This window comes from Haemaphysalis longicornis, unplaced genomic scaffold (assembly GCF_048455015.1).
Source record: "Haemaphysalis longicornis isolate Haplotype H1 unplaced genomic scaffold, Haemaphysalis longicornis Haplotype H1 scaffold_1, whole genome shotgun sequence".
In the NCBI taxonomy this organism is placed as follows: Eukaryota; Metazoa; Arthropoda; class Arachnida; order Ixodida; family Ixodidae; genus Haemaphysalis; species Haemaphysalis longicornis.
The window spans coordinates 434,874,698-434,898,176 of NW_027526203.1; the positions used below are offsets into that span (position 1 = coordinate 434,874,698).

Here is a 23,479-nt window from a genome sequence, read left to right on the forward strand (position 1 = left end):
ATATTTCGGGAGCTCGCGCGCACACACACGCGCATATGAACGCACACGTACGTACGTGCACACACGGGCGTGCAGGCGGACGAGCAGATGGACGGACGGGCGGATGGACGAAAATGTACGCGTTCAGGTAGCCCAAGAAAGTCTATCGTCTTAAAAACTCGGCGCTTGGTGACACCGCAGCCAGGAAAGCCCATTGCGTGGTCCCCTTAAGTTACCGTGAAAATTAGGCATTTATTCTTGCCAGGAACCTCTCTCAGGACTGTGCGTGCGTGCGTGCGTGCGTGTGTGCGTGCGTGCGTAAACAGTTTAACTTGCTTGTTTAACTATAAAGTTTCTTTGGCGGGCATCGCCATCACCTGTCGTTCTGTGCCCTTTCAAATCCTTTCAGAAGAAGAATTTCTACTGCTATTTTTCTTTTTTTTTTTCACATTTTCAGGTAGCATTACTACTCTGTTCATTTCCTTGCCTGAATTTTCTTGGGCTTATGTTGGGGTTGGGGGGGAGTGTTTTCGCATACCGCATTGCGCATACCGCATTTCGCATACCGCATCGCTACATCTTCCTTTGCTGCATACCTGTTTCCTCTTATCGCGTAAGGTGTATTGATGTCCTCCACACCCCCCGGTTCCTCCTCCTCTTCGGCGGCGGCGGCGGCACGGGCGGCCTTGCGCCATGGCGGAAGAGCTTCCCCTCCGTTCGGTGACGGGGCCCGCCGCCCCTGACTTTCTTCTCGCGTCCGGCGTTCCTGGGCGTGATCGATGATGGACACCTGGTTGACCCGGGCGTGCGGCAAGGGTCGCGTCCATCGCGCTGCGCGAACGAGGCCGCCGCGCTGGGCTGTGCGCTCGCGCGGGGGCCCGACCCACGCCTCGAGCATCTGTCCTCGCGACGCCGCCGCGTGCTTCCGCCTAGGCCACTCTCATCGGCGTCACTTGTCGCGTGCCGTTCCTTGGCGCCATCCGCCCTGCGTCCTGGCACGGCCGCTGCCCAGCCCCTGCGGTGGATAATTGCGCTCCTATAGCCGCCGGTCCACTTAGGCAGATAGGCTTCGGGTCTAACGCTGTTGCCTCAATTCGCCTGCATTCATGTCCGGGCTGCACGCTGTTTGCCTTTCCCGGTTTTCTTTCTTTCGCGTTTTTCTTTCAACATGATTTTGGCGGTTGTCCAATGCGCCTGTATTTTGGTATGGCATCGCGCTAGCTGTGCTGATTCGAGCGCGGGTGGAAGCTTATTGTATACACGCCATGTTTCGCGACTCGTATACGTTAGCGTTTTTTGTAGCCTTCTGCGATTTCGTTAATCTCAGCACAAGCTCGTCTTTCTTGGATTTATTTGATCATTTACGAGTCTTAACACGTAGTCAGCCTCTCAACGTGCCCATATGGAACTGCATTTGCTGCGTGAAAATCACTTTTCGTTTTGCTGACCTGCCGTGTTTGTTTGACAGGCAGAATACAGAATAACTTTATTTGCCACAGCCGGGGGATTAGGCCGACAGCAAAGCAGCAAGGCGGCGGGATCCCGGTGCCGTCGGCCGAGCGGGCTTGTTTAAAAAAAATAAACGTACACGAAGAAACACAGCGCTGATACCGCCCATAATTCGCAAGATCTCCTGTTTTGTCACCTGGTATGGTACAGAGGTCTGCAGTGGGCAGTGCCATGGAAAAGCATATGTTTGGAATTCGAAGGTTTACCATTGCGGAGTTCGTGTTTTCACGCGCTTAACCGTGATTGTACGTACCATTTAGTGTAACTGCAATAAAATTTTAACAGAGTGGGAAGAAAAAATAAGTGGAAAGGAAAACATTCACTGGCTGGCACATTTGAAAGCTAAGCCGACGGAAACGCGTCGTAAAATACCAGCTTGGGCACTCATAAAAGAAAGGGTTTCCTGCTCCAGCTGGTATTTTACGACACTTTTTCGAGCATCCTTGTTGCTCTTAACTTGCCCTTTGCGAGTACATTCCTTTGGGTGGTTATAGCAGGGGAGTAACTTAATCCCATGCAACAGTCAGCGTGGAGTTCGGATTGGTGCAAGCGTGCTCATAATGTTTACGATGTCCTCACGACGTCCGCTGATGAGGGACACTCTGTGGCCGACATGCGTTGCCTATAAAATCACTTACGCACACCTGTGCCGCATTTGGCGTGCGGTGAGCTCACCAGTTTTCAAGTTGTCGGCCGGTCCTTTTATAATTTAAAACTATTTCGATAAGCGAAAGTTCATTGCCTTCCACAGGGGAATGGTTAGACTGGTAGCTCTCATATCGTAGGCAAGGTAGTAAACGGAATTTTTTATATTTTTTTATGGACGGAAATATGGCTACAAACTATACAGAATGTATTATAATGGGTCGTGTGTTAGCTTACCTGAAAGTAATATTTCCCAGTAAATAAAAAGGTAGAGGTATAGATGCGCAACATAATTTCATTATGTCCTTATTCTAAAACCACGTCAATGGTGCAGAAGTTTTTGTGTTAGCCTTTCACATATCCTGAAGGGTTTCATTTATGTCTTTAAGAAATAAAATCTGTAATCGGCGCAGAGTGGGGCGACAAGTAGATCGGGGCGGCCATCTCGTGTTTAAATTAAAATGTTTAACTCCTGCAGGTCTGCTTTTCAACAGTGTTGGCGTGCTGTACGGCGGAACACCTTGTGCTCCGAGTCCATGCGCGTCGCATGCGCGCTGCTCCTCGGACGCTCACGAGGGGTTCGCCGTGCACCGTATGTGGCAGTGGGAACGTACAGTGGTGATCTCGCTAAGGGTGAACACGGGAGCGCGTGGCCGCCGATACTATCAAAGCAGCCCAGCGTGCCCAGCGCGAACCATCACGCATGCGCTGTGCGGGCCGAGACATATTGCTTTCAACGCGCGCATTGCGTCATCGGAGCGTCTGCTCGTCGTCTGCTATGTTGCGTCTCGTCTGCTAATGGTACCTTGCTTTGATCCGCGATTCCTGGATTCTTGCATGAAAACGCCCAAATATAAAAAGGTAAAGGATGATAGCTTTCTCCCGTATATTGAATGAAGGTCGTAGCGCCTGCGCCCCCTTTGAGTGACCACCTTCGAAGCCATGAATTTCTATGTGCATTTAAAAGACTTTTTGTAAGCACTTGCAAAAATAAAGTGCTGTTAAAATCTGCGTGGTCTTTTGATTGAGCCTGTTTGAAACAAGTGGGCGAATTACGCTGCTGTACCGAAACCATTGTATTGGAGCTAAAGAACGAATTACAGCTCACACGGAAACATTTTTCATGTGGGTTCTAGTTTCCCCTCATTCATACAGTGGCTGATAGCTCCACCGCTACACGCGCGATAAACGTAGCAGACGACGCGCAGACGCTCCGATGACGCAGTGCGCACGCTGAAAGCATAGTCTCGCTCGGCACGCACAGCGCATGCGTGATGTTTTGCGCTGGGCACGGTAGGCTGCTCTGATAGTACCGGCGGCCACGCGCTCCCGTCCCGCTGTACGTTCCCACTGCCGTTCGATGACCCATCGAGCGGCCGCGCCCGCACTTTCGTCTCTGGAACAGCGCTATCATTGTGCAGGACGGCCTGTTTAAACCTGCTACGTTTTCCCCAGTAACATCACGAGTGCAGAAACCGCGTTTCTGTAAACCGGAACAAAATTTGAAAATGAGACTTCATGTCGACCGCGAATCTTGAGTTCCCGTGTAATGTGGAACGTTTTCTGGCGTTACTTAGCGCTGAATACGATTTAGTAAACCTAATAAACTCGAGACATTCATGAATCGCTGCCGCGGTCGCCCTAAGCGTGTAGTAAAAGTAGGCTGCTGTAATCTTCCGTAAAGTAGCAGACTAATATAATCTATCAGCAGCCTCCTTTTTCTCTTCCTCCGTGTCTTGACGGAGCAAAAAAAGATAAGAGAAAAACCGAACGGCCTGGTTTTGGCATGTCGGTGGCGCCTCCTGCCGCTGAGAAAGGTAACCTTAACTTACGCCGGCCCCGTTTCTTTCGGCAGTCGTGTGGGGGCGCACGCTGTCGGGCGAGATGCAGTTGTTGAGCCTGTCGGGGTTGGACATGCGGAAAATAAGGTTTCATCCGTGACGTTGAGTCTTCATTGCGGCTGGGGCCCGTAATAACCGTATTGTTGCTTTAATAAATTACTTATTCTAATTATGATGCGCAATCTAACCCTTGGTGTGAAGTAGGGGCAAAAGGAATGGAAGAAAGGACGTCGTTGATTTGCCCGTAGTTAAAACATGCACGTTGAAATGATGCACATGCCGTATACGCGTAATACGGCTGTTACCGGTTCTGTCGCGTGCTGCTATGTTCTATTATTTACAAATTGACGTGATTTGGCAGAGCCGTGAGTACTTCGCCAGGTGTCGGTGAACCAGTTGAAGACGAAATGTTTATTTATTGTATGATTATTAAATTCTGTTCGTCAAACTGTCAGCCCACTCAATAGGCTGTCAACGCGTGGCCGTAGTTCTGAAGGGCGAAGAATATATAAAATTTAAAAAAAAGCATGTAAAGGTTTGCTTTGAGCGAAGGTCACGGGATGGGCAAATGACGGCCGTTTGCGAATCTCGACGAACGTGTTACAAACATTTTGAAGCAAAAAGAGGTAATTTTGTGGGAATGTGGCAGTTTTAATGTGATTTCTTTGATATATATTAAAACTCGAAGCTCAAATATGGTTTTACGTACCCATACTGCAGCAGGGATTTATACACACCCCCCCAACACCCCCCCCCCCCCCAGAAGAACACCCCCCCAAAAAGATTCCGCAACCACAAGCACCCTGCCTAGGGATTTATACAACACCCCCCCAAACATCCCACCGACACCCCCCCCCCCCCCCCCCCCCCCCAAAATCGAAATTCTGCATAAACCCCTGCTGCAGCCAGGCTATCAGGAGCGCTGTAGTGGAGGGCTACAGATCAATTTAGACCATGTAGGGATAGTTAACGTGCTTCGCAATTCCCACACGCGGGCTTTTTTTTTTTTTTTTTCCCATTAGAAAAAACTACGTGTTTCAAACTCACTCAACGGGAAACGGGATATCGCTACCTCTTGTTCCGTATCGTACAGCGTCGTTTTTGTTTTTTTAATAATAATAATCTTTAAACTGAGTCATCGCAACAGAGCGTGCCAAAATGAAGGGTAATAAAATTTGTTTTAGGGAAGAGATTTTTTACCGCGAATGGCGGAAAAGCGAAAGTGTTTGTCGCCGAGCACAGGAGAAATTTAGAATATGTAGCGCTAATCATACCTCGAACTTTAAGTCGCACCGCCTGCCCTAGGTATTTAGTATTTTTTTCTGCTTTAAATGTTGTACGTCTTCGATTGGAAGGACAATTTCGACCACAGTATCCTTCTATCTATGCTGTGGTAGTCTGCTGTTATTTCATATGCGCTTTATCAGGAGCGCATAAAGGACGCAGATATGCGAATCACCTAGAAACGACCATGGAACGTTTCGCGGTCTGCATGCACGGCGTGAAGCTCCTGCTTTATGATGTAAAAAGAAGATTGCTTTACAGCACAACTTCCGCCGCAAAGTTTGTGGTGTAACTTGGGGCTGTGGTTTAGCTACGCTCCCATCAATAGCGGTCGTCCAGCATGCATTGCATCCTGTAGGAACAAACCAGAGGACAGCAGCAGCAGACACCTTACCCTGTTTTGTTTTTTTCGGCTGAAACCTGCGGCTCTGCACTTTTTTTTTTTTTTGGGGGGGGGGGGGGGGGGTGAAGGCCACGATTGCTTCAGCAGTGCACTTTACGCAAATTTATTTTCGGTAAAAACTAGCATTCCTAAATTTTGTGGTCTTTTCGATTTTTTGTGCGGCCGATTGGGTTCATTATATTTGATAAAATGCAAAGGGTATTTATCCAGAACGGAAAAAACTAACAATATAAATATTGATGTATGGTGGTTCCTCTGTAGCACAAAGCACTGCTTGGGAAGCCGCATGCCAGCGGCGGCTGTATGCATTTTTTGTTCCCCTGGACGAGTTTGCAGTCGTACCATGTTTTAATAAAGCGGAGGGTCAAAGGCCGAAGGCGCTCATGAGCGGGACGGACCTCAGTCGAAAGTTCCGCGGGCCGCGCGTTTGAGACCCCTGGTCTAGTTATCATTTCTGGGCGTGCCCAATTTGCACACCCCAGTGTTGCAAAACTATCGTTACATTCAATGGTTTTAACTGTTTATTGTGCGTCATCGATAGTACCACGGCTAGCCTTACCGCAGTTAGCTGGTGATACAATTAACCGTAGTTCTGCTACAGCTTACTTGCTCCCCGTCTTGGAGCGTGGACCCACTCTGTATATTTCCTTACGAGTGGATAGAATTGCACTTGCACCGGACCCCCTCTCCTTCCTCTTCCTCACATGCCTGCCCGGTTCTTGGAAATGTGGGTTCAGGTGTGGGCTTAGGCTTCAAATAGTAAGGTGGGGTGGGGGAAATGTTCTGGAAGATTATGCGAAACGACTCAGTATAATGCATAAATGGTCAACTATAAATAGTGAGAACTTTCTCTATGAGAAATTGTGTGCGTGCTTGCGAACAGGCGAATGCTTTTCTTTTATTCTCTCAACTTGTTTCACCGATATGCTTGCACAGGGATTTCGCTTGTTGAAGTAGTATGTATTCAGGGATGAGTGCGCTCAATGTCGGTAATTGCTCTTCTGCCTTATATTCATGGCAACACTCATGTTGCTGCGCATAACTTGCGTTTAACTTTATTGGAGCAATACCCTGACTACTTGGGAGTTGTCTAAAAGCAGTCAAAGATTGACAGCCTACCAAAGTAATTGGTGAAGAATCAATCCACTAGGGATCATTTTAATGCGGAAACATGTATTGGTGACCCCACGCACAAATCTGCCTGCCGTGTAAGAGTGATCGTCACAGTTTCGTTGATTAATAAAGCGCTTTTAAAGGGATACGAGGCTTGTATTGCCCCTGGAAACATTTCTTCCCAAACGCGAAACGTGTTTGGGAAAGCCGAATTTAAAGGAGCTCGGTTTGTAACAGAGCTTCTGGAAAGAATGCTTACACATGCGACAATCCCCTCTTTCTAGGACAACAATTTTATCTTTTTTTTTTTCGACTGTTCAATCGCTCTCAGAATACTGCTCAAAAGAAATGCGAATGTGTTTTTTTTTTTTTTTTTTTCATTTAGCGTTCCTACGAGATGAGATTTCATGACATGTCCCTTGACGTTCTTCGCTGCCTATCGAAATTAATATTGGTAACTTTAATGTATGTAACTCTGGAGAGTTTTTTTTTTTTTTTTTTTTTTAATAATTTCGCTGAAGCCAACGATTGCTACTGCTGTATTAATAGTTCTGCAATATTTGAATGTCAATACCAGTAACTGGGAGTTCCATTGTAATGTACTATCGAGGTACGGTATGGTTATCAAGGTAAGGTACCATCGATATAGCTCAATTGTGAACCTGATGTTTTATAGTATCGGTAGTACCCGCCGCGTTGGCTAAGGCGTTGTGCTGCTGAGCACGAGGACGCGGGTTCAATTCCCGCCGCGGCGGCCGCTTTTCTGATGGACGCCAAAAGCGAAACGCCCGTGTGTTCGAGATTTCGGCACACGTTAAAGATCCCCAGGTGGTCAAAATTAATCCGGACCCCTCCACTACAGCGCGCCTCATCCCCGGCCTTGCGTCGGCGCGTTTAACCATACAATCAAATCAATGGTATCGTTAGTAGTATTGATGGTTTAGCGTCATTATCAGCTCCCCTTGTTTGACTGATTTCATCAGTAGGAGAACTTTCGCTGCCGTAAGCGAGCTTCCAAAAAAAATGTGGCATGGCCTCCCCATCGTGCGTCATCCCGCTTGAGCGTAGCTGTTCATTTTATGTCTTATGATCATGGCGCCTGTGTTATCACGGGTGCCAAGGCCTCCTCTGGTTGCGTGCCTGCCTGCTTCGTATGCATGAGGCCAGCGTGCACAGGAGATGGGCGCGCATGCGCTGCCATCTCATCGAGATTGGCCTTCTCATGCTCCTTACAGCACCTCTTCATCATATTACGTCGCAGCTGCAGCGGTGCTATGAGGTTTTCAGTGGCGAATATATCGTCTGCAAGAAAACGGTTTGCGACCAGGGCCACTTTCTAACAAAGCCAGTAATGTCCGCCAATCTGGACAACGTCGAAGCGGCCGTCGTCCTTCCCCCTTGCGCCCCGCAGGGGGCACCTTGTGTACTCAAGGTGTTTTGGTGAGTAGCGCCACCACGGTCCCGAGCTCCGCAGGGGTGCCTACTGCCGTAGGCACTTGGTGACTTGCAACACCACGGACCCGAGCACACGTGGGTTGGACCCACCCACGCCCCGGCTGTGCGTGGCTGAGCCGTGTCCGGGGAAAAGGGAATCCTGGTGGCTGAGCCAAAGCCGGGGTTGTTTTGGACCTTCATGGCCCCCCGGTAGAGGCAACACACCACTTTGGCCCCTGGTTCTCGCAGACGGTGCCCCCGGTCTGACCCGCCCGGGGGGAACCAGCCAGTCGCCTTTTCCTGCCTCCCTCTCAGCTCTTTCACCTTCCTGTCTTCTTTTCTACCCCTATCCTGTCATCTCTTCTTTTCCTCATTTCCACACATTTCCAGGCGGCGAGGGTTAACCCTGGGTAAGGAATCAACCTTGAGGACTTAAACAGGGTTATAGCAGCTATGTATGGCTAACGCGCATCTAGCGCGTTCCCAGGTTGGGCTCGGTGGTGGGCGGCCAGCATAGCTGTTGAATTGATTTCACTTGTTATGGCAACAAGATTTTCTGCATCCCATGATCGTCCTCCAAAACGGGTACGCAACGAAGCAGTCCAGCAGTTTTTCACTCCTAAAAAGTCAGAAAATTTTCTAAAGTTCCACGTCATGCACTGTGAAAAAGAAGGCTTGTCAATGAGACGTCTGTCACCATTCTTGGTAGCCAAAGTTCTAACGAATGAGCTAGGCGGCGGTTATAAAGTAAGCAAGTTGGGAAGCGGTGACCTTCTCCTAGAAGTACAAGATGCAGCTCAGTGTGCCAAGTTGACGAAAATAACCACTGTTGGCGACAATCCTGTGAGCATCAGTCCCCACCGATCCATGAACACTACCAGAGGTGTTATCTCTGATGAAGACTTTCTGAACTTGTCTGAGCAAGAACTCCTGGAAGGGTTCGAGGGCCAGAATGTTGTGAATGTTCAACGAATCAAAATACGTAGAGATGGGAAGGAAATTTCGACCAAGCATGTAATCCTCACATTCTCGACCAGTGTACTGCCCGAGTCTGTCGAGGCAGGCTACGTTAAAATCCCTGTGCGTTTGTATATTCCAAACCCCCGACGCTGCTATAAATGCCAAAGATTTGGCCATGGTTCATTGAGCTGCCGAGGCAAGGCAGCATGTCCAAAATGTAGCCTCCCCGACCACTCGTCTGACACCTGTGAAGCTCCACTCCACTGTGTAAACTGCATGGGAGAGCACGCCGCGTACTCGCGCCCCGCAAAAAGAAATAATTGCTCTGAAGTATAAGGAAAACATTACCTTTAGGGAAGCACGACAGAGACTGTTCCTGACACACACTAGCTTTGCCGATGTAGCGCGACGGGGGGCGGCGCTACACTCGGTTCGAGTTCCCCTTGGAACCCTCCCAGTGAGGCCCCAAGGGACACCCCAAGCCCCCTCAGTGCCGGTGGCTAAGGCCACTGCACATGCCACAAAAGAAGCGTCAAGGGCTGCCCCAGCACCCCTTGAGGCCAACGCTAGGCCCCTTGCTGGCACTGCAGTGCCGGTCCCTGCTGAGAGGCAGACTGCCGCAACCAGCCAGCCTAGACCTGCTGACGTGGCTTCGCAAGAAGCCATGGACACAACGCCAAGCCCTCCGTTGCGCGGTACGCCGATAGGGCGCGGCACATCGCTCGACCGTTCAAAGCAAAAGACACCTAGGGTCACGGCTCCTGGGAAGGTGTCTTGAGCCTGGGAGGGTGACAGCATGGCACTTCCTTAATCCTTGTTCAGCATAAGCTGATGGTAACTGATAATGTAGTCCAATGGAACTGCAGAGGCCTCCTGAAAAAACTTGGATGATATCTATGAATTGCTGTCACAACACCAAATAAGTATTATGTGTCTCCAGGAGACACACTTGAGGACGAACCAAACTAACTTCTTAAAGAACTACTCTGTATTTAGGAAAGACAGGGATGGCTGCATGCATCCCTCTGGAGGAGTTGCAATTATCGTGCAAAAATCAGTGGCATGCCAGTTCTTACCGCTACAGACCAGTTTAGAGGCTGTAGCCATACGAGCCATTATCTTTTATAAACTGGTAACAGTATGCTCACTGTACATACCTCCAGACCACGGGTTCTCCAGTATGGAGTTTGAAACATTAGTTGATCAGCTGCCAGAGCCGTATCTATACTAGTTGGGGATTGTAATGCTCACCACCCACTCTGGGGTTCTGCACGCACGGATGCTAGAGGACGCCTCGTTGAAAAGTTTCTGCTATCATCTGGAGCATGCATACTTAACAAGAAAGACCCAACATATTATAACACAACACATGCCACGTACTCCTGCATAGATCTCGCCATAGCCTCTCCAGTTCTGTTTCCTGCACTCCAGTGGAAGGTCATTAATAACCTGTACGGAAGTGACCACTTTCCAGTAAGCCTCAAGCTTGTAGACAATAAACAAGACAACACTCCATGCCCACAAAAGTTCAAGGAGGAGGCCGCAGACTGGAAAAATTTCAAAGAGCTCTCTGAGTGTCACTATACACTTATAGACAACCTTGGTATTGATGAAGCTGCTGAGACTCTGACCACCCATATAATTGAAGCTGCGCTAAAGTCCATCCCCCAGACTTCTTCTAGTAGGGTTGCTAAGCCAAAACCTTGGTGGAATGATGATTGCAGGCAGGCCCGTAAGGAACAGAATAAGGCATGGGGTGTCTTGCGTAGGTGCCCAACGACTGAAAACTTGGTACTTTTCAAGCGGGCAACGGCCAATGGCAGACTGATTCGGCGTATTGCGAAAAAAGAAAGCTGGAATCGTTTTGTGTCATCAATCACATCATATACTGACACGCGGAAAGTATGGAGGAGAATTAAAGCACTCCGAGGAAGTAACACTCTTACGTACCCTTTGGTCAGCACAAGTGGAGACACTTTACAAGACCAAGCGAATGCCCTAGGCAAGCATTTTGAGTATGTATCAAGCTCAGCTCACTATTCAAATAACTTCCTGAGACACAAGAATGCAGAGGAACGGAAGATTGTACGTAACAAACGGCAGTCTGAGGTAGGGTATAATTGCCCCTTCACTATGCAGGAGCTTAAAGTGGCACTCACTACTTGTGGTAAATCATCACCAGGTCGAGACCGAATAACGTACACCATGATTAAGCACCTGCACGACGACACGCTAGAAGCGCTCTTACTGTTGTTTAACAAGATCTGGCGAGCAGGGCAATTTCCAAAAGTGTGGAAAGAAGCTATTGTGGTACCGATTCTAAAGGAGGGGAAAAATCCATCACTTGCCACTAGTTTCAGACCGGTCGCTTTAACCAGTTGCTTATGCAAGGTCTTCGAAAAAATGATTAACCGTCGCCTTATCTATTTTCTTGAGTACCATGGTATTATAGACAATCGCCAGGCGGGTTTTCGCTCTGGTAGATCGACAGCAGACCACCTAGTGGCTATTGAATCCTACATCAGGGATGCATTTGTTCATAAGCAGCATTGTTTATCAGTTTTCTTTGACCTCCAGAAAGCTTACGACACAGCCTGGCGTTACGGTATTTTTTGCGATCTGCGCCGCCTTGGAGTTTGTGGAAACATGCTGAACAGTTTGAAAGATTACCTTTCGGAGCGCACCTTTCAGGTTAGGGTTGGAAATGTCCTTTCGAAGATGTTCGTCCAAGAAAATGGAGTGCCGCAGGGTGGTGTGCTCAGCTGCACCCTTTTTATTGTTAAAATGAATTCCTTAGGAACTGCACTGCCTCGCTCCATATCGTACTCGCTATATGTTGATGATGTGCACATTGCGTTTAAATCATGTAATATGTCCATTTGTGAGAGGCAAATCCAACTAGCTGCAAACAAACTTACAAAATGGGCAGATGAGAATGGCTTCTGTTTTAACCCAGAAAAAAGCACGTGTGTGGTCTTCTCTAGGAAGCGTGGTATCCGCCCAGATCCTGTTATTAAACTCAATGAAACACCCATAGCAGTAAAAAAGGAGCACAAGTTCCTTGGGGTTGTGCTTGATGACAAACTTTCATTCATTGCACACCTCAAACGCCTTAAAGTTAAATGTTTGGATACAGTCAGGATCCTGAAAGTCCTCTCACACCAGTCTTGGGGTACTGACACAAAGTGCCTATTGGCCTTATTCAATAGCCTTGTGAGATCCCGCATCGACTACGGGTGTCTTGTTTATCAATCTGCCGCGAGAACAGCACTAAAGATGTTAGACCCTGTCTACCATCTTGGCCTTCGTCTGGCTACAGGCGCTTTCCGAACAAGCCCTGTTTTAAGCCTGTATGTGGAAGCCAATCAGTGGTCTCTTGAAACACAGCGGAAGTACACTGGGTTGAATTATGCTCTAAAAGTGACATCCTTGACCGGACACCCGAACAGCACTCTAGGTAACCAGGCAATCAAGCTTTTTGAAAAGCGACCTGCCATGGCTGAGCCATTCCTTCTGTCGGTGAGGGCACTGGCCGCAGGCCTGGGAATATCCTTCACTGACGCTCAGAAAACCAGCTTTGCTGACTTATTCCCTCCATGGGATCTCTGCCCTATCTCTTATGATCTCTCTTTTATGAAGATTGACAAAAGAACCGCTCCAAAGGAATTAATTATGCAGCATTTTTTGTTTTTGCAGAACAAGTACAGAGCGTCTGAGTTCTACACAGATGCTTCCAAGTCAGCTGGTGCAGTATCATGTGCTGCACATGGTCCAAACTTTTCCACGTCAAAGACTATGCCTGAAGCCACATCTATATTCACTGCTGAAACACACGGCCTTGTATTGGCTGTAGAATATATTATTGAGAACAATGTCCAAAAGTCAGTGATTTTCACTGATTCTCAAAGTGCTGTGCAGGCTTTAGCGTCAGGAAAGTTACAAAAAAATCCAGTCTTTAATCAATTGCTAAAACTACTGTGCTCAGCCCACAAACAAAAACTTGAAATCACTGTCTGTTGGGTCCCAGGTCACTGCGGCATAGCCGGAAATGAGCAAGCAGACAGGAATGCTGTAACTGCAGCTCTTCGGAGTGACCTAGATATTCAAAGCGTCCCGTACGAGGATCTTAAAGCGTACGTACGTAAGAGGCTGCGCGACCAATGGCAGGAAGATTGGAATGGGCAAACAGCAAACAAATTGCACATGGTAAAACCCAAGTTAGGTAGATCGATCTGTGAGAAACGAGACAGGATCACAGAGGTTACTCTCTGTAGACTGCGCGTAGGCCATACCCATGCTACACATACGTACCTATTGAAAGGAACAGAACAGCCACGCTGCTTGAGGTGTGGAGAGTCGCTATCAGTCATTCATGTACTGGTAGAATGCAAACTACTTGAACCGCAAAGAAAGCTTCATTTTCCAGAATTGTACACACGCATGATCCCTCAACACCCATTGCTGTTTTTATCAGACGAGCCACTTTTCTCTACTAACCGTGTTTTTAAGTACCTCTCAGACGTAGATTTTTTAAGGTATGTGTCGTATCACCCGTGAGCCGAGCCACCATCGCACGCTAGAACCCTGTAGGGCCACTCATTGCTACCGCAAAGACGGTGGCAAGGGGTGCACGTAGAAAATGTCTGTCATAGTGTCAAATGTTTTTACTTGGCCCTCTCCACCATTTTTTTTTAACAGAAATCTGAGATACCTTTTATTATATATTCTGTACTATATATTCTCACTTGAATAATCCTCACCATAGTACTGGCGCTCTTTGGCCTTGATGCCCTTGCGCCAAGAAAACCTAACATCATCATCATCATCAACCTTCCCCCTTGCGCCCTGATAGTACTGATGCGGCTGGGAGAGGAGCGCAGTTCGCGGGACCAGACAGCGCGAAATGTTGCGTCACGCGGCCGTGCACGCTTGCTCATCCAGCCGACGCCAAGGAATTCTAAAACGGGCGCGGGGTGTTGGCATTCCCCTCGGAAATTGGTCGGCCCATCAATACGCGCAGCAAGTGGCTGCTTTGTTTCATGATCGCCTCATCACTGCAGGTCCGGTGTAAATTTCTTCCTTATCTTTCCTTGAAAGTCGCGCTGTGGTGGCGCGTTGGGGTCCTTACACATAGTTGTTGATATCGCTTCATGGAACATCGTTGGCACCGTGGTAAAGGAAGTTCGCGAAAAAAATCTGACCTACAGTAGAAATTGTTTTTGCGTGCGAAAGATTGGGGAGATTCAAATGAAATGCAGAGAAGGGGTGTTCAATTTTGTACAGTATTGTGAGCTTCTAGCTGTTCATGAAAAAGTGGTTTTCGGCTCAAATATTCTTGAGCACGTAACTTCACAATTGCGCAAGTTTTTTAAACCATATTTAAAGCGTATTTCTGCGCCACGCGCCTCCTCGAAGTGTGATCACGATAATACCTTCGTGGCATACGTTCATCATGCAGCACAGGTGTAAGCCACACAAGAAACTTGGTGAGGCACACGAGCCGTGGTTTAATTGCCACTGAACTGTAAAAGTTTTAAGTCTTTAAACATTGGTAAGATTCGAGTACGTTTTGAACTAGCGCTTACCTGAGAATCAGCACCGCAACTCGGCTAGCACAGCCTAGTAATCTTGACGTAAGGCAAAGGCTTTTAGGCCTGTAGCTGCTGATTTTTCACACAGCTCAACGCTTTCGAAAAACGTGAATTTTATTCATTTCAAAACTACTGTCTCAGTGCACTGAGATGGGCGTGCAAAGCCGTCAGTGTGAAGCGGTCGCGCGCAGTATATGTCCGTGAGGCAGACACTCGCACAACACCTTCACTAACCCGTCTTGTTCGTGCTACCCCCGACCAGGCTGGGCCGGGGGTCGCCCGGGGAGCTCCGCCGTAGCCGCGCCTGCGCCCGCGCACAAGTTCACTGAACTCACTCGCTTGTCCGGCGCTGGACAAGGTGGGCCACCGCTGCTCCCGTTTATGCCCTTCGAGCCTGCGTGATTCGCGCCGAGCTCATTGTTTTGCTGCGGCGTGTACGTTGGCGAATCGCTCCATTGTCTCGGAGCAAATGTCCCGACGAGGTCGGCTAGACATGCTCGATGAAGACCTCGCAGTCGCTGGCGGTGCCTGCCCGGCTGCTCGAAGACCTGACGCTGGCGCCGGGCGCGGGGCCCAGCAGCGCTGACGAATCGGTCTTGGGCCGCGGCAGGGTCTGGCTCGTCTTGGTCTCGCCTTCGTCGCGGCAGCCCTTTCCGAAGGTCCGGAAGCTGAGCCTCTGGCTGGACCGGCCTATTGTTCCTCTTCTGGGCGTGGTCGACGACCTTGGCAGGGGTGGCGGCGTCTCCTTTTTCTTCGCCGAAGGGCTGTACCTGCTCTGGAAGAAGTTGTTCGCCTTTGCGCGCCGCTTCCTGGACGAGGAGCGCAGGCAGCTCTTGGGCAGCGTCTTGGAGCCGTGCGAGTACACCTGCACCTTCTTCCCGTCGAGGTACTGCATGCAGCTCGCGTTCAGGTAGCCCTGTCCCCATGCGAACGCCTTAGTCGGCGTCATGTAGGCTCCGTCTTCGTTGGTCGAGTGACTCTTCGTCAAGGATAAATAGTTGGCATCCGGAGACGTCGCCTGTCTTGGCTGCATTGAATTCGCGAAGTGTTCGGACTTCACCCGCCGGGGTGGCTTGCGGGCCAGTGTTAGGTCCTCCCAGGGTGAATAGTGCAAATTGGCGGTTTTCTTCACCGACGACGGTGGTGGGGGTGGCGGCGGCGGCGGCGGGGGCGCCGGAGGGGGCGGAGGAGGCAGTGCGCGGGGTAGGGGCGGCGTCTGCGGCGTCTCTGGTAGGCTCCTGGGTCTTGATCTAACGGAACTGCTGCAGGTCTGGCAGCGGGAATTCACCATGGGTTCTGTGTCTTCGTAAGCAGCGTTGTGCGCCGGCACGAGCAACTTGACAGAATTGTCACTGCTGTGGTAAGAGTTATCTTTCTCCGGCGTTCCCCGGTGCATGGCATCAACGGGCTTCAGTTTATTTTTCACCTTCTGAAAGCAGTTTCCAAATACCTTTCGCGGAAAGCAGCAGCAGATGAGGGCCACTACAACGGCGGTGGTGGTTGTTGAGACGGTGGTCACTACAGCTATAGTCTTTATTGGAATGGACTCATCGGCAGACTCTGTCAGCGTTTCCTTGCATGTCATTGTCAGCCGATTGTCGTCCGGCTTCGCGACAGACAGAAGATGGTTAGGCACCTGTTTTGTGTAGCCAGGCACTTCGGTCAAGTTGTCCTCAAGCACGGAGTCCATAGCTATTAGGCAGAGGTCGTAAGCCGTCGAGGAGTCCAGATCGGACACAGTATAAGAGTACGTGCTGTTGTATTTGCCGTCGCCGTTGCTGTCGGATATTTGAATTTCCGTGAAGTTGTGACTTCCAAACTTCCTGACTAGGATGATCCATTCGCGGGGCAGGACTTGTTCTTCAGTTACCTTGGCGAGCACGGAGCGCTTGGAGACTTTCTGCACGGCGGCCACTTTCCAGCGCAGAGTTACGGACCTGGCCGAGGACTTCATAGAGAGCAGGATTGTCCGGGCCTTCTTTTGTTGTGGAGGCGGCGACGTGACCTGCAGGTTGACCGTGACCACCGACGTGGTCAGCTGGGTGGCAGGCTGCGTGTGGCGCCTCGTGCGGCCCGTCTTGCACCTCTTGGGGTCCATGAGGTACGGCACCGCTGGGGGCTTCTGCTCTATGCCCACGCACACGACGTATGCGGTGTCCGGCTCCAAACCGCTGATGACGTCTGTGAAGACGGCATCGTCGCCCGACGTGTGCGTGCCTTCCCTTCCTCGTGGGTGGATGGTCATGGAGTAGGGGCTGCTTGTCTCCTTCCGGTACAGCAGCGTCCACCGCAAACCTGGACGAACGCAGCAAAAAAGAGCGTGTCAAGTCACCACACTCGCCCAGAGGGGCTTTCATCAGAACGTTTTAACACTTCAAATATTGGAAAACAAACAAGTAGAACAAAATAACAAAGTGCGGTGCTAAAAGGAGAAATGGGCAACAATTAAGCTGCAGTTCGGGCTTGAAAAACTATCGGGAAAGCCTGGGATGGTCAACCTTACTTCTCGCTCCGTGCGTGGAGCAACCGATTTTTTTTTGTCACTTTCTTTCGTCTGAACCCAACTTCTGTTATCTTGCTGGCTCATATACATGGCCTTGCTTCTTCTTTGCCATTCCTTTTGGTACTAATGTATTCTATACTTTTTTTTCTGAGACTTTCACGAGAGAAAAGAAAATTATACTTTGATTACCAAAAAATAATAATAAGTCTCTGAGGGAAACTTAGTATCCCGCCTTAGTGATCTCAGAAATCGTACTTATTTTTTATGCCAGTAATTTTAATGACAGCGTGCTCTCGAGTGTTTGAATATTGTGCTCGCTCGTGTCCCGTCATTGTTTGCCATTGTTACGAACGCTGCTGGCTTCATTTCCCCGCGTTCACTACAAATGGTCAGTTTCGTAATTTTCTAAGGAGTTCTTCCTTCCGGGGTATACGATACTCGGTGAAGCTGTCGGACCATATAGAGCTTATTGCAGTGACTAAAGCCATCGTGTCACATAAGGTGTGAAAGGTCGTCGGTGGGATTCTCGCTTTTTCGGTCTCGTACGAGCAGTTTACGCTACACGAACTACCGAGCATAATTGTCCACGTCTTTTGCTCTGCTTGCACGTTTTGAATTCTATTGTTCCAGATGTCGCTGACTTACGCACGTAGGGATGCGGTGGCAATGTTACACACACGCGTGCGTGTGTGTGTACATGCATACATATATCGCGGTCATCATCATAATCAGCCTTTTTATGTCCCCTGCAGGCCTTAGGCTCCCCTCATGGATTGCCAACGGCTCCTATCCTGCGCTCTACGAATCCTTTCTTTGCCGCCGAATTTGGTTATATCTTCCCTCCATCGAGTTATCGGTTTTCTTCTACTTCTGGTCCCGTCTGTCGGCACGTTCTGTTACCCTGGTGGTCCATTGATTGGTTCACAAACATATACGGACGCAGACGCACATTACGACGGATAGCGTCCTGTAATAAATACACCGCGCGTGTACGAGGGATCCTCAGGTCGCGCTAATCTATCCGCATTCTTCATTGCACGCTCAGTATTCACGTCGCCACGTTTAGTGCGCTCTCAACTGAAACGCGCACGTTAACCATAGCTGGTCTAAATTGCACCCCACGGTCTCCTCTGCAGCGCATTAACTGCCAAATTATAAGAGAAACACCCCACGAAGAACATATGGTGCATGCCTGTGTGATATATCGGGCTCTGTGCTGTTGGGCCCTCATTCTGCAGAGCTCGCGCGTTGGCTCGTTGAACGATATTAGGGACAGAGCGGGCAGGCTCACTTCTGCAGTGACCCATAATCGAGCGGGCATGCCTACACAGCGCCCATGATCGATGGCTGCTGCAATCTGGGCCCCTCGCCGTTCGAAATTGGGATGACAACCCCGCGCGTGCTGGGCGTCGATCGGAACCCCGCTAATGAGAGAGAGCACGCGCGCGCCCTTGGCTGCGCTCCACATTGCATTGTCCCGGCCCACTTGGCGTGCCTCTCGGGGCCGCATAATTGCCGCTGCGCCTCTCCTCTGGCCAGCGTGAGAAGGGGCGAGCGCCGGTGCTTCTTAACGACGCGCACAAGTGCAGCCACCGAGTGTCATCCTCGTTTTCTGATGCTAGCTAGCTGAACTGCAGGGGTGGCGGCCAGTCGTCGTGGCCCGTGCGCGGTAGCTGCGTGGCGAAAGCCGAGCGCCGGCCTGCACAGGCGGCTGCTGCGTGCTTCGCGGGTAAAACCGTGGCCCTTGACCCGTCCCTTGGGCGCCTTTGTTTCAGCCCAACCTCGCCGAGTATTTCGCGCGTGATTTTTCGTGTGTGGCGACAATTGTCCGAGTCGCACAGTTCTCTGCGAGCCTTCCGTGCGCGGCGGAATGTCAAAGCGTGGAGACATGCCACGATGCGCGTACCTTGCGAAAAGATTACCCTGGAACAGGTTCAAAGTACGACTTTTTTTTTTTTTAATATTTGACGCCTGCTAAGTTTGGACGCTTCGGTGGTAGTGTGTAATGTATGAAACCTCGCGATTCGTTTCGTGCATTCCTTTCTGATCTGCATTGCGACAGGTTTGACCGTGGCTCATGCTAGAGGGCAACTTTGAGCGCAGGCAGACTCGCGGTTGTGGCAAAGAAAGGAGTCCGGCTCACCCGTATCGGCGACGCTCCACGTGACGGTGAGGCTGTTGTCGAGGCTGGTGAGCGCGAGCAGCGTGTGCCCGCTGAAGCCCCGCAGTCGGTACCCGAGCAGCCGCGTCTGGTTCCCGTGCCAGCAGAGCGCCTCGGGCGTGATGGATCCCAGCGAGCGGCCGCGAAAGGCCTCGGGACTGGCGCACGGGGGCAGGCGCACGTGCGGCGGGGGAGGCCCGGCCTGCAGCTCGCGCAGCCACAGGGCGCCGCAGTCGCACCTCATCGGGTTGCCTGCAACGCGATCGTCGAAAGAGGTTCCAGCCTGTGTGCACATTATACTTCACAAGTGCCTGTTACCCTGTCCGGGTCCAGCAGGCGTGGCCTAATCGCACAGGGTGCATTCCTTCGAATACTTGACCTCTTTTTGTTTGGAAGCGTGCAGCTAGAAACTGCCTTCCGGAATGGAGTCATCTATGCTGAAGCTGTTGTCAAGAGAGGTATTACCGCCATGAGACCTATACAGACATGGGGTTCGTAGTATCAGCGTGATGGTACCAATTTCTGCAGGCGCATGTCGTGGCACTGTCCTGTACCGAAAGCACTGAAATAGGTTTAGCTTTCTTTCTGTAGCGTTCTCTGTCCGAACCGCTTTTGTGTGAAATGATCCTTAGCTAGTCTGGAAAAAGAAGTGCACGTCGCCATTTCCCAGCCGTGGCACTACTACGCTGGTCACCTGTTGACGGCACTGCAGACGAGATAACCGTGATCTTGCTAAGGTAACTGCACATTGTCTGCCGGGGCACGGGGTCCCTAAAAGCGTAAATGTCTCCTCTTTTATCTCACTGTCCCGCACTTTTTGGCTTGAAGACCTGTGTGCATTCTGAATGGACGATACCGACGCTTGTTCGGTTGCACGATACGCATATACTTAGTCAAGCGATGCCGTCTAAACAACTCTCAGTAGACACGCCTTTCAGAGGCTTGCTTGACAGCGTTTGGCAGCCTGAAATGTAAACGCCATGCCGAGCGGCTTAGTGGAGCAGAAAAAGCTAGATGGTGAGATAATGTTTCAAGGTGGAGAGCCGACTCAAAGGAAATGGGAAGCAAAAAAGGGGCTCGCTGCTGTCTCGCCGTGGCAACATTCGGGGCGCGCTGCTGCGTTTGTTTCTTGGTTGCTGAGGCCGAAGAAAGGAAAGGCACACATACATCGGCGACGGCCTTTTGTAATGCACGGTTAGTTTGTCCTACAAACCGGTTTCAGCGGCTCCGAGAAAAGAAAAATGCAAGATCCCCCCTCGAGGAGAAAGAAGCAGGTTGAAGTCTGGTGGTTGCGTAATGACAGCGTAGCTGGCCGCGTGCGCTCGGGTCTCTCGCTCCTTTGTCAGGGGGGCTGGCACTTCGCTGCCGTGGGCACGCTGGTGCCAGCCACTTCGCCGCACGCGGGCTTGCCTTCCGGAAGGAGTTGCTGTCTGAGCCGTTTCTTCTGCTGCTTGCGAATGGCGCCCTAACCGAGTACTGGGAATGTGCGCTTTTGTGTTTTTTAATTATCTCTTAATTTTGTCCCCTAGGTGGCAGACTTATATTTCATTGGCGTCAATGTATAGTGGCGCGAGGATGGTCGCAGCGACGCTGTCCGCGGAATTTAACATTTCTAACCTGTTCTGCCGGGTATTGCGCTTTTGTCCGACCCGTCTAGCTCTGTTTTGTCGGTATGTCTTTGGCTCTAAATGCTATTATATTCCGCAGTAGTCGTAGAGCTGAGTGGGAAGTACACGGGGAGATGTTTGCTCTTTTTTTTTTTGCTCTTTTTTGTTGGGCTTGAGTTGATAGAAAAAAGAAGGGGGAGGGTGTCACGTGAGGTCTCCCTTTTCTGGGTTCCAATGGCTTCAAGAACATGGGCACAGTGTGTTTACGCATGTTTATTAAGTTCTTAGCAATCACATTAAGTCCGAACGAGTTTCGTTGTTGAATTCAAAATAGACAGTTATGTTCCGAGCCAGGACGCCCGTAATCTTTTGGCAGGGAGCCAAGAATTATTGGTGTCCTGTGCCTTTGTGCCAAAAGGCCTCTGCCTAAATAGATGCACCATATTTTCTCTCTCTTTCCTACCGAGTTAACTAATGATTTCGCATTACAGAAATTGGCAAAATAAACTCGTGAGGTGCTTGTCGGATAAACGCATACATTACTACTATGCACAAATGTGTTGCTGGGGAGACTTTTTTTTTTTAGAATCAATATAAGTCTGATATCAAGCCCTAGCGCCTTTTTTTTTTTAATACCTGCCGAAATTCCACGTATCCGCATGGGGCGCTGTACACCGAACCTTTTTAAAGCCGGCTTCACTTCTTTACACAAATGCATTGCTTGGAATTCATTCTTTTTTTTCAGTAGCAATATAAGAGGTAATACAAGAATACGAACACCCAACGACGTTGTATAAAATACCTCCATTAAACCAGTCATGGGCACATTGCCAATAAAAAGTAACATTGTTACAGTTAGTTACTTAAGCCAAAACAGTAACTCTGTTACAGTTACAGTTACGGAATTTCTAAAAGCAACGTGTTACAGTTACAGTTACTATGAAAAAGTTACGTCCTTACTTTTCTATTACTGGATGAAATTAAGTAATAGATGACAAACCAAATGATAGAGTCATTTAGTGTAAACGTGCGGGTAGCAAAAAATGCACGTGTTAAAACCCAGACCCAGGGAACCTAAAAGTGTGCAAGCCCAACACCAACAACCGTTGTGTGTGCCTCATTTTGTTTTGCAAAACTAATTGTAACTTAGGACGACTTATTTCTCAACGTTGGCATCGGAGAGTTTCCCTCTTTGCGGAGTTTAATTTACAGATGTTTTGTTTGTTTGCTTGTTTCTGATCGTTCAAGGCGAAGGCAAGTATTAGACACCACCTCTAAGACCGACCTCCGAACTCGGTCTTCTGTAGGCAAGATCCATGCCTCTTAGCAGCGACCGCCTCTCCTAAATTGCGGATGGGGGGGGGGGCATTTTTCGTACAGGGAAAAGATGGAGAGAAAAAAGTTAGGAAAAGTAGAAAGCGCGGACTGTACATCGGCCTTTAACGAGTGTTGATATTGGATAGTTTTCTGTCAGAAGGAAGTAACTGTAACGGTATTTTCTGCTACAGTTACTCAGTAAAAAAGTAGCAGTGTTACCGTTACAAGTTGCTCTAACTTAAAATTAGCTAGTTACAGTTAAAAGTTATTGAAATAAGTAACTAGTTATCGTAATGCGTTACTAGTAACTAATTACTGCCCAAGACTGCGTTAAACCCTCGGTATCCCAGTTGAGCGCTACACACCGCGCCCCTTTGTAGTCGGCTGCACCACTATGCACGGATGTATTGCTTAGAAGACAATTTTTACGTATAGTATAAGTGCTCCTAGGGGAATATAGAGGCCTTGTTGGGGGCTTTTATCAATAGCACTTCGTATGCAGCTAAAGTGTGGCACATCGAACTTTGCAGACACATACGGACAGACAGGCTTCCTCGTTGAATTTACTAAAAATGCTTAGCTGTTCTTAAATCTTTACGTGCACTACCGCCTAAGTGTTGGCTTCAAGTTGTGCGTGCGTGCGCACGGGTTTTTCTCAGCACATTCTTCGCTGTGCAAACTTTCCACTTTCAAGCACTCGTTGTCCCCTGCCCTGCGGCCCGGCTTCGCGCCTCGAGCGACGCTCCGAGTGTAGCCACCGTGATGGCTTTCCTAGCACTCCCAGCGGCGCCATTTCTAATTTGGCCCGCGGGGGGCTTCGGCGACGCGCTTGTCCCTCGTAGCAGAAAGTCCCTGGACGACCCGCATCAAGCGCGGCCGCCACTGGAGCGTGCGCGGATGTGTGTGCCGACGTAATAGCGCTCGCTCACGATGTGCCGCCGTCGCGCGCTCTTTGTGTTCGTGACACGCTTTGCCCGTCGTTTTTTCGCCTCTCGACCGCCCCTGGCCTGCTTCTTGACGCTGCTCCCTGGGCCCAAGTACCCGCTGCAAGTTCCACGCTGGAGACCCGCTTGTTTATGGCCTGCCCCGCGCATACTTTCGGTCGTTTGGAAGTGTTGCGGAGAAAATGAGC

General features: G+C 49.7%; 2 protein-coding genes across 4 annotated transcripts in view; one reads left to right on the forward strand and one right to left on the reverse strand.

The window, feature by feature from the left end:
• Window positions 1-23,479, forward strand: part of Rab3gap1 (RAB3 GTPase activating protein subunit 1) — a 258,809-nt gene that overhangs the window by 141,629 nt on the left and 93,701 nt on the right. The window lies entirely within an intron of this gene.
• Window positions 14,856-23,479, reverse strand: part of LOC144155771 (uncharacterized) — a 58,292-nt gene continuing 49,668 nt past the window's right edge. The window contains exons 3-4 of the mRNA XM_077687419.1: window positions 19,406-19,675; window positions 14,856-17,054 (exon numbers count right to left, since the gene is read on the reverse strand). Coding sequence (XP_077543545.1) covers window positions 15,247-17,054; window positions 19,406-19,675 — 2,078 coding nt within the window. The 3' untranslated portion in view covers window positions 14,856-15,246. The remainder of the gene's footprint in view (window positions 17,055-19,405; window positions 19,676-23,479) is intronic.